Source organism: Equus quagga, chromosome 6 (genome assembly GCF_021613505.1).
Source record: "Equus quagga isolate Etosha38 chromosome 6, UCLA_HA_Equagga_1.0, whole genome shotgun sequence".
NCBI lineage: Eukaryota > Metazoa > Chordata > Mammalia > Perissodactyla > Equidae > Equus > Equus quagga.
Genome location: NC_060272.1, coordinates 32032116 through 32047719, shown reverse-complemented (window position 1 = coordinate 32047719; position 15604 = coordinate 32032116). Strand labels below are relative to the sequence as shown.

At 40.7% G+C, this 15604-nt stretch overlaps 1 protein-coding gene across 2 annotated transcripts in view; it reads left to right on the top strand.

Annotated features, from left to right (window-relative positions):
* The first annotated feature begins 11683 nt into the window (after positions 1-11683).
* The window catches only part of SLAIN1 (SLAIN motif family member 1), a 56568-nt gene continuing 52647 nt past the window's right edge, over positions 11684-15604 (top strand). For both annotated transcript variants that reach the window (XM_046664663.1, XM_046664662.1), the window contains exon 1: positions 11684-12468. In XM_046664663.1, coding sequence (XP_046520619.1) covers positions 11852-12468 — 617 coding nt within the window. In that variant the 5' untranslated portion in view covers positions 11684-11851. The remainder of the gene's footprint in view (positions 12469-15604) is intronic.

The following is a 15604-nucleotide window of genomic DNA, read 5'->3' as shown; positions in this document are numbered from 1 at the left end:
ACATCATCAATATGTCTCCCAAATTAGCTATCATTCCTTAATCTCCTCAGATATCCAGGCAGTACTCACATTTCCCAAATTATGCTGTCCATCTTGTCTCTCCATTTAAGTTTGCTTGAGTGGGGATTCAGAAAGCTCTGTACGTTGCATTTGGTTAATACGATCTTATCTCTTTTAATCTATAGAGTCTTTCTCCTTTTTTTCTCTTGCCATTTTGTTCTCATAGAAGGAGAAGAAGGAAAAGGAGAAGGGGAAGAAAGAGAAGCAGAAGCTGTTTCTTTTATCTCGCAGAGTCTCCTGCAGTTTGCATTTTCATTTTGTTTTGTTTTATTCATGTTTCTCAGCCCTTGTATTTCTACGTCTCGAGATGTGGTCAAGTTCAGGTTTGGTGGGGGTGGTGGCGTGTGTATGCCTGTGTATGTGAAGACCACTTAAAAAGTGATATTTGGTATTTGCATCAGAGGCACATAATATCTTTGATTTTGTTGTATTAGCAATTAACTAGAGATCGCAAAGTATGCTGTTTCCTTTGATTTTTCCTTTTTCATTTATTAGCCAGAACACATCTATAAAAATGTACTTTCACTCATCAACAATTCGGTTACCCTGAATTTGCGTAGCAAACGCAGAATAAAAGATTTATCCTTTATTTACTAGTTTTCAAAATGATAATTCAAAGCCCTAGTATTCCCCAAAGATTATCCGTGTGTTTGACTATCATTTTGAACTCATGGATTTAAATGTATTTGATGTGTTTCAAGCCATGGCAGTTATTGTCCTTACTGACACATAAGTCATCTCGTCTTTGGACAATGGGTGCTATTCAAGTTGGCTCCTGAGTCCTTTTGACACAGTCCTACAGCCGTTGATAAAAATTTTCTGGCTCATCTAGTATATTTCCTACCTTTAACCTCCAATCAGCACGTTTTTTTCAAGAACTCTGGTCTGTTTTTGTGGAAAATGATATTTAAAGACCTAAATCTAGGCACAAGGCTTACTCATTGTTGTTGGGTTGGTCAATATCTCTAGGCCATTTCAGTGTATAGTGCTAAACATAGTTAATTTTTATCTAAAAAATACAAATGAATTTACACTAATATTCCAATTTAATTCAATTCAATTCAGGATTATAAGGTTAAACTCATTGATTTTGGTGATTATCTCTTTTCTCCCATGCCATTAATACTAGTTCTCAACAACACACACATAACACCCATAGTGCACACATCACAGTCTCAAAATAACCATTTAAACACCACTACCAACAACATATTTCTAGTAACTTCTTCAACTAAAATAAAAGTACTCTAGGATAAGGATGGAATCTGAAATACAGATCATTCTTTCTTCAGCAAAGACTAAGTGCATGGCTTAGACACATTTACTTGGTGTTACTTAAGATCTGTATAAAAATGTTCAAGTACTGTACATGTGGAAGCCCAGCTCAGGAGGATGGTAGAATTTTCTCCTCAGAATTAACACCTTGTAATTCAAATGAATCACAAGAATGTCTATAACTAATTCTTATCTCTGCTGTGTATTAACCAGAAGCCTAACATATTTGCAGAGAAACTCTCTTGTAATGTGACAAGACTCACAATGAGTTGATCTCCCTCCATGAGAAAGGCACAGTAGGGGTCAAGCCATACCCGATTACACCATGGTTCTGTCTGGTATCCCCAAACAGTTCCCATGGCCACTGGGAAGCACTGAAGTAACAGATGGTAAATTTAAAAGAACAGCTTTTTAAAATTTAAAACATATCCAAATGTAAACCCCCTCCTCTTCTCCATTCCACTCTTTGCCAAAAAAGGAGAGAAAAACATCACAAGTATGATTCTGAGATGTTTATTTTAGAAGTATCATTTATCCCAGGTTTCAAAATCCATTACAACTCATATTAAACAGTGGCTTTTTTGTAAGCCAATGCCTCATTTTTGTCAGCTTTTCCTGGCTGATGACCTGTATGTGGAAACAAGAGTTATGAGACTATAATTTCTATGAGGCAGAAGCAGAGCGGCAAGCTGCACCCACTGCCCAGTTGACTCTTGCAGATTGATACAAGACATACCGCTACACCCGAATGAATGTGAAATTGTTTCATCTATCTCTTTATAAGAAACTGTTTTATGTAACTTATCTTCTAGTTTTTATACAGGAGAGAGATGTTTAAAGCCACTGTAGCTTTCTTTGAGCAGGGATGGGGCATGCTGATTAAATGGTACAGTGGGGGCCAGCCCCGTGGCTGAGTGGTTAAGTTTGCGTGCTCCACTCCCGCAGCCCAGGGTTTCACAGGTTCCGATCCCGGGCACGGACACGTCACGGCTCGTCAGGCCACGTTGAGGCGGCATCCCACGTGCCACAACTGGAAGGACCCACAACTGGAATGTACATCCATGTACTGGGGGGATTTGGGGAGGAAAAAAAAAGATTGACAACGGTTGTTAGTTCAGCTGCCAATCTTTAAAAAAATGGTACAGTGTACAGGGCACTAGAGGCTAACCGGAGCTGTGACCTGCAGAGAGAGGTAGTACACGCTCAGATGGGTACTGCAGACTGGGGTGATGATGCACTGTTTAGTTTAGCTTGTTTTTTTTTTAAGCAGATAATCAAAGAACGTAGACTTCTTATCAAAATGACATTCAAAGTTCACCCTTTGAGCCACCCACAGACTCCACATCCAAACATATAACGATGGGAGAGAAACATAATCCTTTTTATGGACCAGGGACTGAAGAGAAGTGTGGGACTGAAGCCACAGAACTGCAAGTCTCAGTATCAGGTATGGTGGAGACAGTGGGGATACAGGTACCCAGCACCACAGAGAAGTAGGGTAGAGTAGGGTGCAGTGGGAGGAAATACTAAGGCCTTCACCCAGAAAATAGCAGACAGGGGAAGGGAAAAACAATTAAGAGACACAAGATAGACTGATATGGAGATAGTTATAAATGAATGACACACACACACTCACAGAATCCCAGAAGAGAAAAGAGGAAAAGGCAGACACAACAAGCAGAGAGATAAAAACTGAGAATTTGCAGAGTTGATGAAAGACATGGGCTGTCAGATTGAGGGTACACTCCAGATAAATAAAAGTAAATGCACAACTAGACACATTAAAATAAAACAGCAACACACAAGGATATTCCTAAAATTGACCAGGGAGAAAAGACAGATTACCTACAATGAGGCTTCTTATTATCAGTATTTGCCAAAAGAAAGAAAATCATATCTTCAAAGTTCTTAAGGAAAATATCTGTCCATCCAGAATTTCACATCCAGCTAACGCTTGTTCAAGGATGAGAATGAAAAATATTTTGCTACAGACTCTTACTGAAAAAAAAGGCAAATCCTCAATTTCAGAAGAAGGAAATAGACTCAGAGTTAAGAGAAAGATAACAGAAAAAACAATGAAAGTATAAATTAGTTTTTTTGAAAAGTTTGCAATTCAATATTTAATTTTAAAATAACTATGTGTGCATGAGTGTGTGCTAAAAATAGATGAAACTAAAACTCTAAGCAACAATAACAAGGATTCTGAGGCAGCAGTGCTCAATACATTCAAAGCCCTTGTCCTATTTGTACAAGGAAATAAATTGAAATTTCGTTAGAAAAATTTCTAGTTGAATGTGAATCTTAAAAATTTAAGGGTAAGTGCAAAATGACAGAAATAAAACCCATAGCTTCTAGATCAGCAGAGGGAAAAAAACGAAATATGAAAACGTATGAATTCAAGAAAATGTAGAAAAGAGGAAGAAAAAGGAAAAAAGAATGAACAGAAAATTTAAAACATTAGGATAGAAATAAGTCCAGAAATATCAATAATCACAATAAACGAATTCACTTAATAAATAACAGAGACCCTCAGAACGGATGGTAAAACAAAATCCAGCTGTATGTACCTTATGTAAATCACTTCTAAAACCGAGCAACAGAGAAAGATCAGAAGATAAAAAATGCTACCTGAAAGAAAGCTGGTATAGCAACATTGATATTATTAATGTTAAGTGAAATACATTTTAAGGCAAAAAAGCGTTAAAAAGGATGAAGGGAACATTACATAATAATAAATGGAACACTTCACAATAAAGATATAAATCATGAACATGTATGCATAAAATATATAAAATAAATATATATATTTATACATACATTATCAACTGGACATTTAAACACTTTTCTATTAGTAACTGATAGGTAAGTGAGACTATAGAAGATTTGAATAACATCAATAAGCAGCTTGATTTCAAGTAAATATACATGAATTATATATTTTTATAAATATTGTGTTTAGATAAATGCCATATATTTATATAAATTATATATGTGTGCATGTATCCTGCACCTAACAAATAGAATATATACATACTATTCAAGTATGCCTGGAATATTTCCAAATATTAGCAGTATACTAGGGTACAAAGAAAATCTCATCAAATTTCAGTGAATCAAAGTGAAATAAGTCAGAGAGAGGCAAATACTATATGATCTTACTTATATGTGGAACCTAAAAAAAAAAAAACACACCAAAAAGCTGAACTCATAGATACAGAGAACAGATCGGTGGTTGCCAGAGGCAGGGAGTGGGGTGGGTGGAATGGGTGAAGGCAGTCCAAAGGCACAAACTTCCAGTTACAACACAAATAAATCCTGGGGATGTAATGGACAGCATGGTGACTATAGTTAACAGTACTCTTATCGTATATTTGAAAGTTGCTAACAGAGTTGATCTTAAAAGTTCTCATCACGAGAAAAAAAAAATTGTAATGATGTGTGGTGATGGATGTTAACTACATTTATTGTGGTATCATTTTGCAATATGCACAATATTGAATCACTATGTTGTAGCTAATATAATATGTTGATTATATCTCAATAAAACAATTTCAATGAATCAGATTTACATACACCATGATCTCTCATCACAATGCCATTAAATTAGGAATCAATAGTAAAAGGTGATGAAAAAAGCATATATATAAACAAACAAAAATTGTGTTTTTAAATTACAGTTGAGCAGAAGACACAATCACGGTGAATTTACAGTCAAACAAAGGAAGGAGATTCCAAAAGTGATGGGAATCAGCCAAAATATTTAAGATAAATCTAATCCTTAAGTCTATTTAGTAGCAGGAAACATTTACATAGAAGTGTACTATGTATAGTAGTAGCCACTGCTGTTCCCTAAATATTTCCAGTTCTTCTGGTCACATGGGATGACTGCATACCCTGTTGCCTTGAAGTTACAAGTAGTGATATGACTTGCTTTGGTCAATGAAATGTGAGTTGAAGAAGTTTTTGCTACTTTTTTTAGGCAGGAGCTTTATGAGCTAGTATTTAGTTGGCCAGGCCCTTTTTTCTTCCCTCGGCAATTCTAGAAGCATGGAGATGAAACCTCACTTAGCCTAGGTACCTGAGTAAGGACAATCTTCTGAGTCCCCCTCTGACTCTCTTCCTGTCTCTACACGTGCGGTGCAACAGCATCAAAGGGACACATTGCCACTATCTCATTTCCAAGTTAGGTTTCCAGTTATCCTCTGGATTTCTGTCTTCCTCAAGCTGAATGATTGCAGATTTCCTTCTTTGGAGCTGTATTTACAATCTGTTGGCCTAATCACCTAACGAGCCTGATTTTTAAGCATTATGTTTTATTGTTTATTGTTTTCTCTGTCTCCAGTTTTTTAGTAGCATCTGGGAACTTTCAGACACTGTTTTTCACAGACTAATAAAAAGGGCTAACAAATACTGTCAAATAAAGCCTTGAGCCTGAAAACAGAGACTTTAAGTGGTTGTAAAGCTGGAAAACAGTCCTAGGAGTTAATTCCCCCATCCTACCCACCTGACTCTTCTTTAGTTACCAGAGAGCGTGCGATCATCTTTGAAGCTTTCTGGCATTCTATTCTGGTGGAGGCAACCATATCTTTAATAAAGTATTTTCTGATAGTTGACACATATCTTCCTTTCTAAAACTAAACAAAAAATATTCCTGAAGATAAGAAATAGGCACATATCTGTAATCATGGTGACAATCCTTCAGTGACACGATTAGAATCATTGTCTTTGTGAAGGACCTAGGATGAGACACTACAGTTGAAACACAGATCACCCCTCTATGATATTACTTTTCTTTTCTGAAAATTCATTCTGTGCACAGACTATGATTAGGCACTCACTGACAATTTGTTTGGAATACACTTATAGGAACTTCTCTGAGGGTATCTTCTAACTTCTAGAATGTGATGATTTGCCCAAGAGAATGAGGCGCTGTTTTCTCTGTGCTGCATTCCACTGCCACTTACTTTGATCCCAAGAGTCATGTCCTTGTGGCTGTGCCAGTGCCTTGAAGGAGAACTAAAGGATCCACACTCATAGGAGGGCTGGTCACCCTGTCCTGTCGCACAGACTTTCAAATGATTTCTGACTTTGGTTTGCAACACTCCAGTGTGACTGCAATTTTTTGCAAGGGAGTTTTATAAAAGCTCTGGGAATTATCAAAGTAAAATAACCCTTTTGAATTCAAGAAAGAAAACTCTACCACATTGACTTTTACGATGAGAGAAACATTTGAGGAAAACAAGAAAATAGATTGTTCTAAATCCAAATACTTTCAAAAGCACTAGAGTAGCCATCCAGTGTGGTCGTAGTGCAAAGTACCAATTCTGCCAGCAAGATTCAAATCATACCAGATTCATTTTGTTCTTACAAAGTTAACAAATTTCGAAAAAAAAATTTAAAGATCATTTTCAGTATGACATTATCCTTCAAGGTTTAAGTGATTTTCACACTTACTTTCAAGAAGGGAAAACCTTGTTCAAAAATGTCTACTATCTGTTTTGGGTAAATATGTTTCAGATTTTGAAAAAAGTTTCTGAACATTTTTTTTACATTTTTGAATTTTAAAATACCTCCAAAACCATTATGGGATCTGTTCAGTTCCAACATAGGCTGTTAGAGTGGTATTCACATTCGAAGAATCCAAATAGCTAGAGATGCAAAACAAAGCAGTGATAGTTTATGCTGTTCTGTCATCTGCACAAAAATAAGCATTGAATGAATAGCCATTGTACTCTCAGAACTGTTGTACCAGCACTGGCAACTTTGTTGATCTTGGAAACCAACTGTTTTCTAATCTGTGCTTGGTGACTTTTGAAGTCTCAGTAATATTTGCTTGTTAATGAATCTGACTTTGTTCAAGACATTCCTGGCTATTGATTTTGCATCAGTCAATAGTTTTTATTGATAAGCCACCAAGACCAGAGCACAATATTCTGCTAGGTGCTGCTGAAGACCAGAAAAGAGATCTGCAGTCTACAAGTTGGATTCTCAAGGCAGAAGGCCTAGCTTCAAATCCTGGCTCTGCCACTTATTGGCTGGGTAACTTGGGCAGATTGTCTGACCTCTTGGTGCCTCAGTTTCCTCATTTATAAAACAGGAGTAATAATAGAACCTACCCCAAAGGGTTGTTTGATGATCGAATGAGTTAATACAAGTAAACAGCTTAGGGCAGTTGCTGGCATTTAGTAAGCACCAATAGCTGCTATTAGGAGACACTGTAAAAAGTTTCATTCTAATGAGAGTGGCAGATATGCGAGCTATTCATAAAAACAAATCAAAGTGACCACAGAGGAAGCAATACTGACTAGAAATTAGAGCTGGTGCTGTATCCTAGCTCTACTGTTGCTTTGATACATCTGACATCCAGTCTGACAATTGAATATCACAGTACCCACCCCAGTGCCTCACAGCTTCATAAAGAGAACTGAATGAAAAGATGGATGCTTTCTACGTAAAGTCTTCCCTCAATTTTTAGCCAAAACTAATCGCTTCTTCTTGGGCACTCCCTATGCTGTTGACTTGTGTTTTCATCACGATACTTATTACTCTAAGACTCATACTATAGTTAGTTGTTTGTTTCTTTTTCTAACTAGATAAAGTCTTGGTGGGGGAGTCACTGTCTTACTTTAAAAAAATCATCTAGCATTGTGACTTGAGCATAATAGACATGTAATAAGTGTTTATTAAAAAGGGCCCTGACAAGTATAGCTTGCCAGATAAACAGAATTATTACTATTAGTGTCATTGCAGCTACTACTCTATGTGACTTTACGGGGTATAATTACATGGGTTGTTGGCATGAATTTGAGTAGTAGAGTTGGGTGGGGTCGAATGGAGCAACCTACACTGGGATTATTACATAAATCTCAGCTGCATGTGTTTTGTTTTCTCTGTATCATCCCCTTACATGAAAACATATATATCAGATGCAGCAAGTAGTTTTCTAACTTTTCGTTGGGTTACATGTGAAATAATCAATTCTTACGGGGTCTGCAAAAAGCCTTCTAACCCTCCTGTGTTGTTACTATGTGATAAACGAGTCTTACGGAAATAGCTAATTAGGTTCTTGTCTAAGTTCCAGCTAGAACTTGGGGATACATTTATTTGTTCATCTATTCTTAAAAAAACATTTTGATGTTTCTTTGCTATGGGCCTGACACTGTGCTAGGCATTGCGCAAGGGCAGTGGGGACCCACAGTATTCAGGTCTATTCTTGGTGGATAAACAGAAATCTGCACTAAGGGGCAAAAAAATGCAAACACTGTAGTCCATCTGATTTAACTTGAAAACACATTTGGGGATCTTTGATCTTAGTTTAACATATTAGGTGCTTTTCTCTTCTTGCAGGAATTGGATCTAGCAACTTGAATGAACGTAGTACTCATATTAGGGTTTGTCCAATGTACTGATTGAAAATCTACTTTAAAACATATGGGGCTTACTCTTAGCGGCATTTTACTCTAAGACAAATGTACACGGAGAACAGCTAGGCCCCTAGAAACTGTACTGAGAACTGTTGTCATTTTCATGACTGAACTTGGGCAAGTAACCTAACCTTGTTGCCTCATCTGTAAAACTAGGGTAATAACAGGCTGTTCCTAGATTTCCTTGGAGAATTACATTTACAAAATCAAGAAGAAACTATGTTGCTTTTGCAATTCTGTGGCTGGATCGATTTGATGTCTGTAGATCCTGTTACAGGTATATGTGAAACACACAAATAAAAATAAGTTTATTTTCTCTCTTAAAATTTACTAGAGTGACCGTAGTTCTGAAGTATAAAGGATGGGGCACATTGGAGAAATACACACTTTTTCATCTGGTTTTGAATGTGTGAAATATGGACGTTTCTCATCAGTTTATTGTGTTTCAAATGCACCCTGAAAGCATAACATTTTTAATGAGACATGCACTTTCATTTTTCATATCTTCTTTGCAAACCTCTGAAATCACCTGATGTACTTCATTCAAAATAAAAATCTCTTAAAATTGAGAAACTACGCATGCAGTTTCTTTCAAAACCCAAAGCTTACAAATTTGCATCAAAATAAAAAATCAAGACTGCTTAATTAAAGCCTTGACGCCATCAACCTCTTTAATTATGTGTTAAAAAGACTGGCATCCTGGGGACACCAACTTAAAATCTGTGCACTTTGAGGGTCTCTGGTGTGTGTACATGTGTAATTCACAGGAGGGGGAAAAAGAGATGCTTTAATAGAAAAGAAAGAAATGATTTAAAATTTCACTTGACGCGAATCATTTCCCACTTTTAAAACAGTTAGGAAGAGGGCAAATTTGTCTTTTCAGAGGAAGAATACAGAATAGAAATTTAGAACAAAACGTTTCATCTCTTTTCTATGTCTAAATTTCAATGAATCTTTCTTTTTAAGCAACAAAGAGTTTTATAATAATTGTTACCTAGAAAACAGTTCTAAAGCGTGACTACTGTTGCTTGCATGTAGTCTATAGACCACATTGGGTAAATGGGGGAGGAGCGGGCTGCTTATTTCTGTCCTTCTCTAGAGTATATAAATTATGTAGTAAAAATGACTGCTTTCCTTTACTTCTTAATTCTTGTTGACTTCGCTATTACGGCCTATTCCCAATTTCTTTTGCTGATGTGGAACCCGGCTGCTCTTTGTTCTCATTGTGGCTGTCGTCTCCCTTTCTTTGTGTTGCAGGAAACTGCTACGCGCATCTGCCACTGAGCATGCGGAAAAATCTTTCAATAGATTCTTCTGTTAGGACTTTCAGTAGTATTACTCCACTTCTCCAGGTTTTAGTAATAACCAGAATATCCAGAAGATAGACCAAACCTCGGAAAGGTGATGGGTGATACAGGTGGTTGAGTGGTGGTCTAGCAAGCTGGGACACCAAATAGGAAGGTTTGGGGTAGTTACTACACATAGTTATCTAATTCATGGGAGCTCCCACCAAGCAAGTTAAATGCAGAACATCCACCCTACGCACAGAAGCCAGAGATATAAATTGACAACTGAGAAGACACAAGTGTTTCTGAGCAGGAAGGCACAGAGCCATATCTAAACCAATGGATACAATGTGCCAGCAGTTCCAGAGGGATGCGGTACATAGTCACAAAGATCGGAATGTAAAGTCCCTGAGCAGGGACCTTCGCTACATAGTATGTCATCTGGGGATGAGAACCAGTTGTGTGGACTTTTCTCATAATAACATCTCAGACTTTTCTGATTGTGTTAAACACTCAAAATGCTAGGTGAATATTAATTGAATCAAACAATTTAATTCTTCTGCTTAAAAGCACCCCCCACCCGCTCTTTTAAAAGCAGATTTGCCAATGGTTTCCAAAAGACGTAAGAAAGAGCAGGTTCGGCAGAGAGATTAGGGATATTGGGGCAGAGTTTTGGGGTTTTTCTGTCCCCCCTCCCTGCAGTAAGTCTGACCTCAATAGCTTGTAAATTATTAAACAGATGGAGCACTATACAATTTTACTCATGTTTCTCCCACAACGATTTTGCCTGTTTTGTTCACTGCTTGCATGGCCAAGTCTTAGAATGATGTCTGGCACAAGAGTTCGGTGCTCAAAGATCTTTTGTTTAATGAATGTATGAATATATATAATATGAAAAAAATGCTCGTTTTATTGGGGCAAACATTGGTGGTAACAGAATAGTTCAAATTTGACTATTTTACAATAAAGTGAACACTTGGCTCTTTAGCATCTGGCCACTCTCCCCCTCTTAGTGAGGGATTTCTTCCTTTTCCTTGGCCTCTCGAGAGGACTCCCACCATTTTGTTTCCGTATTACCAAGTAGTGGATTAATAGCACCGTCTCAAAGCCTTTCTCTTCCACATATTTACTTTTCGGTTCTTAGGATAATGTTCCCCGGCCTTTTGGTTCTCTATAAGTTTCATTGCTAGTGGCCAGCGGATAAGGTCGTTAAGCATAACAGCGCTCGCGGAAGAGAGCAAACTAGCGGGCACTAGGCGCACCGCTCCAGGGTAGGCACCTGCCGCGGCGTCTTTGGAGCTCCGCCCCCGGCTCGGAGCCGCGCGCAACTCGCCCCCTCCGCAGCAGCCGGAGGAAGCGCCTCTGGCGGGAAAGTTCAGGCCGGGTCCAATCAGGCTCCTGGGATTATGTAGCGTGGGCGGGGGCAGCGGCCCCAGGACCCCAGCCTGCGCAGCCTGCCCCGCCCCTCCGCAGTGCCTCAGCCCCAGGCAGGTCCTCTGCCCCCGGCCCCGCCCACCGAGCGCCCGCGCCCCGCCCCGCCCCGGGGCCGCGGCTAAAACCCGGAGCCGCCGCGGCGCCCAGGGGACTGGAGGGACGCTCTGAGCATGTGCAGAGCGGCTCGGCGGCGACTGCCTCGGCCCCGGGCGAGGGCCCAGTGCTGATGCGCACAGCCGGCTCGCTCTCAGCCCTGGCGTAGTCGGGCCCGCGGGCTGGGGCGGCAGGAGAGAAGCTGTAGCCTTCCCGCGGCCCAAAGAGCCCGCGCAGCGGCGCGCACCCCCGGCGGCCACGGAGCCCTGGGGACCCACGATGATGGCGGAGCAGGTGAAATGCGCCTCGGCGGGGGGCGGCTCCGGAGCGGGCTCCGGGCCGGTGGTGAACGCGGAGCTGGAGGTGAAGAAGCTGCAGGAGCTGGTGCGCAAGCTGGAGAAGCAGAACGAGCAGCTGCGGAGCCGGGCTGCCAGCGCGGCCGCCGCCCCGCACCTGCTGCTGCTGCCGCCACCGCCGCCCGCCGCGCCGCCCCCTGCCGGGGCCTGCAGCCCGTTGGGTCCACGGAGCCCCCCAGCCGCCGCCGCCGCCTCGGGGAGCCCCCTGGGGCTCGGGCTGGCGCTGGGTGCCGGGGGCGGCGGCGGCAGCGGCGGCTCCAGCCCCGCGTTCTCGGGGACCTACTGCCTGCCCAGCCCGGCGCCCTCCCTACTCTGCAGCCTGGCGCAGCCCCCCGAGGCGCCCTTCGTCTACTTCAAGCCGGCGGCGGGTTTCTTCGGCGCGGGCAGCGGCGGGCCGGAGCCGGGGGGCGCGGGGACCCCGCCGGGGGTCGCCGCCGCGCCGCCCTCGCCGCCCCCGCCGCCCCCCACGCTGCTGGACGAGGTGGAGCCGCTGGACCTGGAGAGCGTGGCCGCCTGGCGGGACGAGGACGACTACACCTGGTACTGCCTCGCTCCGCTCCCGCCCCAGGACCCGCGACCCGGAGACCCCGGGAGGGCGTGGGCAGGAAGGGAGAGGGGACCTCGCCTTTGCCCCCGGACATGGTGGCCTGGCAGGTGGCGAGCTGGGCGACGAGCGGGGGCTTGTCACGAGGGCGGAAACCTCTTTTCTAATAGCTCAGGTTGACCCAGCTGGAGATGAACGGGTCCTCTCCATCTCCTGTGTTCTGCTGTTTGCTGATTATTGGGTCCCAAGGTCCTCGTTATCATTAACTGCAAAATCCATGCTATCTTTTTGTGGCTCAGTCCTGCGCTTTTTCCCAATCTTTTTTGGGAGTGGCGGGGGATGGGTAGAGGTTGGCCTCCGCCTGCGACGTTACTGTGCTTTCCTCTCAAACGAACGCTGGACAGGATTTGCGTGTTGTCCCTCTTCCTGTGGCATCTCAAGCCGCCTGGTGAATCGGATCGATGTCTCCTTGGAGATGCGTTCTTGTGGTTTGAGTTGTGCAGTTGTGTGTCCTCATTCGCTGCATTTTCTCTGATAGCTTCTCGTTTGAGAGACTGGCTTTTTAAAATGTGCTGAGCTCACTGGCTTTTCCATCAGTGATGGTGTAAAAGATGAGGGCTTTTCAGAGAATGGAGTGGGCAGCTTGAAGGCGCTCTGTTATCCAGGAACCAGGGAGCTTTCTTTAATTTTTAAAATTCAACTGGTGATTAAAGGAAGGTGAGATTAGAGAAGGTTTATTTTTGAGAAACTTTAAGATGGTTGTCAGAAAACTTGAGGCTGGCAGCATTTACTTCCTTCAAATCTGGCTAGCTCTACTTTCCCTCAATGAGTAACTTTGGGGGGCGGTTCTGATTCCTTTGTTTTTCATGCTACTTGCTCAGGGAGTAGTAGTCATTTCATGACCGACTTCTTTTGGGTGGTTCATGTGTTTTTCCCGGTCACTAGAGGTAGTGTGATGTGGTCAGATGAGTAGAAGCTTCAGATAAGGTGCAGTTTAGGTTCATGCGGGGAAAATGAACAGCATTCACCTCAACATAGTGGCAGGAATAATAGTCCTCCGTGTATCTTTTTATCTTAGGTCCTTTTGTTTAAGATCCTTCCTGTTTTTCCAAGCTGGATTTTCCTCACTTTCTTTGTGTTCCTGTTGCATGATGGCACGGGAGGGAGTGGGATATGGAGAACCTTACTGGTTTCCTACTGGGGCTCTGGTGTTCCTTTTCCCTTACACTCTTACGTGAGAACTCGAAGTGTAAAGTACACTAACTGTACTTTTACAGTTGGTTTGATTCTGAGAATTAAAATGTTTAGAGCTACAATAAAGGCGTATTCATCCTCCCTTCAGTACTTTACGTTTTGGCAGATGTGCAGGTAGCTCACGTTGTGAAAACCACAACAACTCACCCCTTTCTTAAACTTTAAGCCATTCATAAAGGTGTAGAAGCTACACTTTTATTTTTGTAGAGCGTGGGCTGTATTGTAATCTCAGTTTCAGCCTGAATATGGTACTGGAGCGTGCTCTCATGATGATTCTTAGGTTATCACTAATAACTCTAAGCCGTTATGCCACTTTCAAATTATTTTAGATTGATTTAGTCCCCCGTTGGCCTTTTCTGAAGATATGTACTTAAATAGTAGAAGACAGCTTGTTTGTATTTTTGATGGCAATCAATCCTATGTTTTAAAAAGATTAGCAGCTTTGAATTTATTATGACACACTTATAAAATAAAGTGATGGATTGGTGATAGTACATATGTAGTTAGTATACTTGTAATATCATCTCTTTTTTTTTTTGTAATATCATCTTTTGAATGGACTTCTACCATATTTAGTTATCATCCACCTGTTGCTAGCATTTTGATATCTAGGCTTTCCTTCTGTAGGTTTATTTTTTTAATCAAAATAGCATTGAAATAGCTAACTTTAAAAAAAATCACCTACTTAGTGGGATTAGCCTATTAGCACTTAAAATGGTTTGAGACAAATCTAAATTTTTAGCAGGTTCTACTAATTTTACTCATCAAGTGTAGGTGAATAAATAAATCAATGCCTTGACACTTTACAAGTGTTTCTGTAGACAAATGGCACACTATTTATAGAGTGTCTTCCTCAAAACAAATCTAGGATTAGAATCCCAGGTGGAAAAACAGGGAGGGATCATTAATCTTAGTGAGGTGGACTTCAGATTTTTTTTAGGGTCACCTGATTTACAGAAGACTTTGGTCATCACATTTTATACATTAAGATCTTTTTGCATTGCAGTGTTTGGCCTACTGGTGGACAAATAATCAAGAAGGTTTAATTTTCAAGGTTTAACACAGTTGTTAATGCTCGCAAAACCCTCTGAAGTGACTTCATCACTGCAGGGTGTACGTGTCCCTGTCCTGTGCTCTCACAGGGTGCTTTTCATATGGATTCCCTTATATGTTTGCAGGAAGGCAACTTATTTTCATTTCCTGTGTTTATTAGGAAAGAACTGTAGTGAATAATACATACTTGATTATTTAAAAAATATTTTAGAAGTTTTATATTTTCGTTAAAAAACACACACACAGAAGTGAGTATAAGGTCACAAATAAAAAAACTTCCCTCTTGTCCCATTTGTTATCATGACTCATAGTTAACTTGGTTATTATTCTGTTGATTCTTCAAGATAAAAATATAATTATATGAATCAATATGCAAATATATATACATCAGGTTTTTTTTTACACATACTTTTCATTGAACACATCTTCAACCTCTTTGTCTCCTTGTAACAATTGCATCATTGTAAAGTAACAATATTAAGCACCAAGTTACTGTTAACGGTATCACCTGCAATTTTTCATAAATTTTTATCATGATTTCATCCTAATGGGTTAAACAAAATTGATGTTTGATAATTTATTACAATAGTACTTCCTGCTAAAATGTCATATCTTCAGGAAAGAAAGTTCACAAATGTAGATTAATCATTGAACATTTTAGAAGTTCTTTTATGTAAGTTTATTTTTTCCTAATAAAACCATAGAGTGTAACTAGTCACCTTTTATTAATCTGGACAACACTTGGCTCAAGAATTACATGAAGAAGGAACACAGTGAATAGTAGAAGCATTTGCTTGATGATAGTTCATTAGTTAATGAATGATC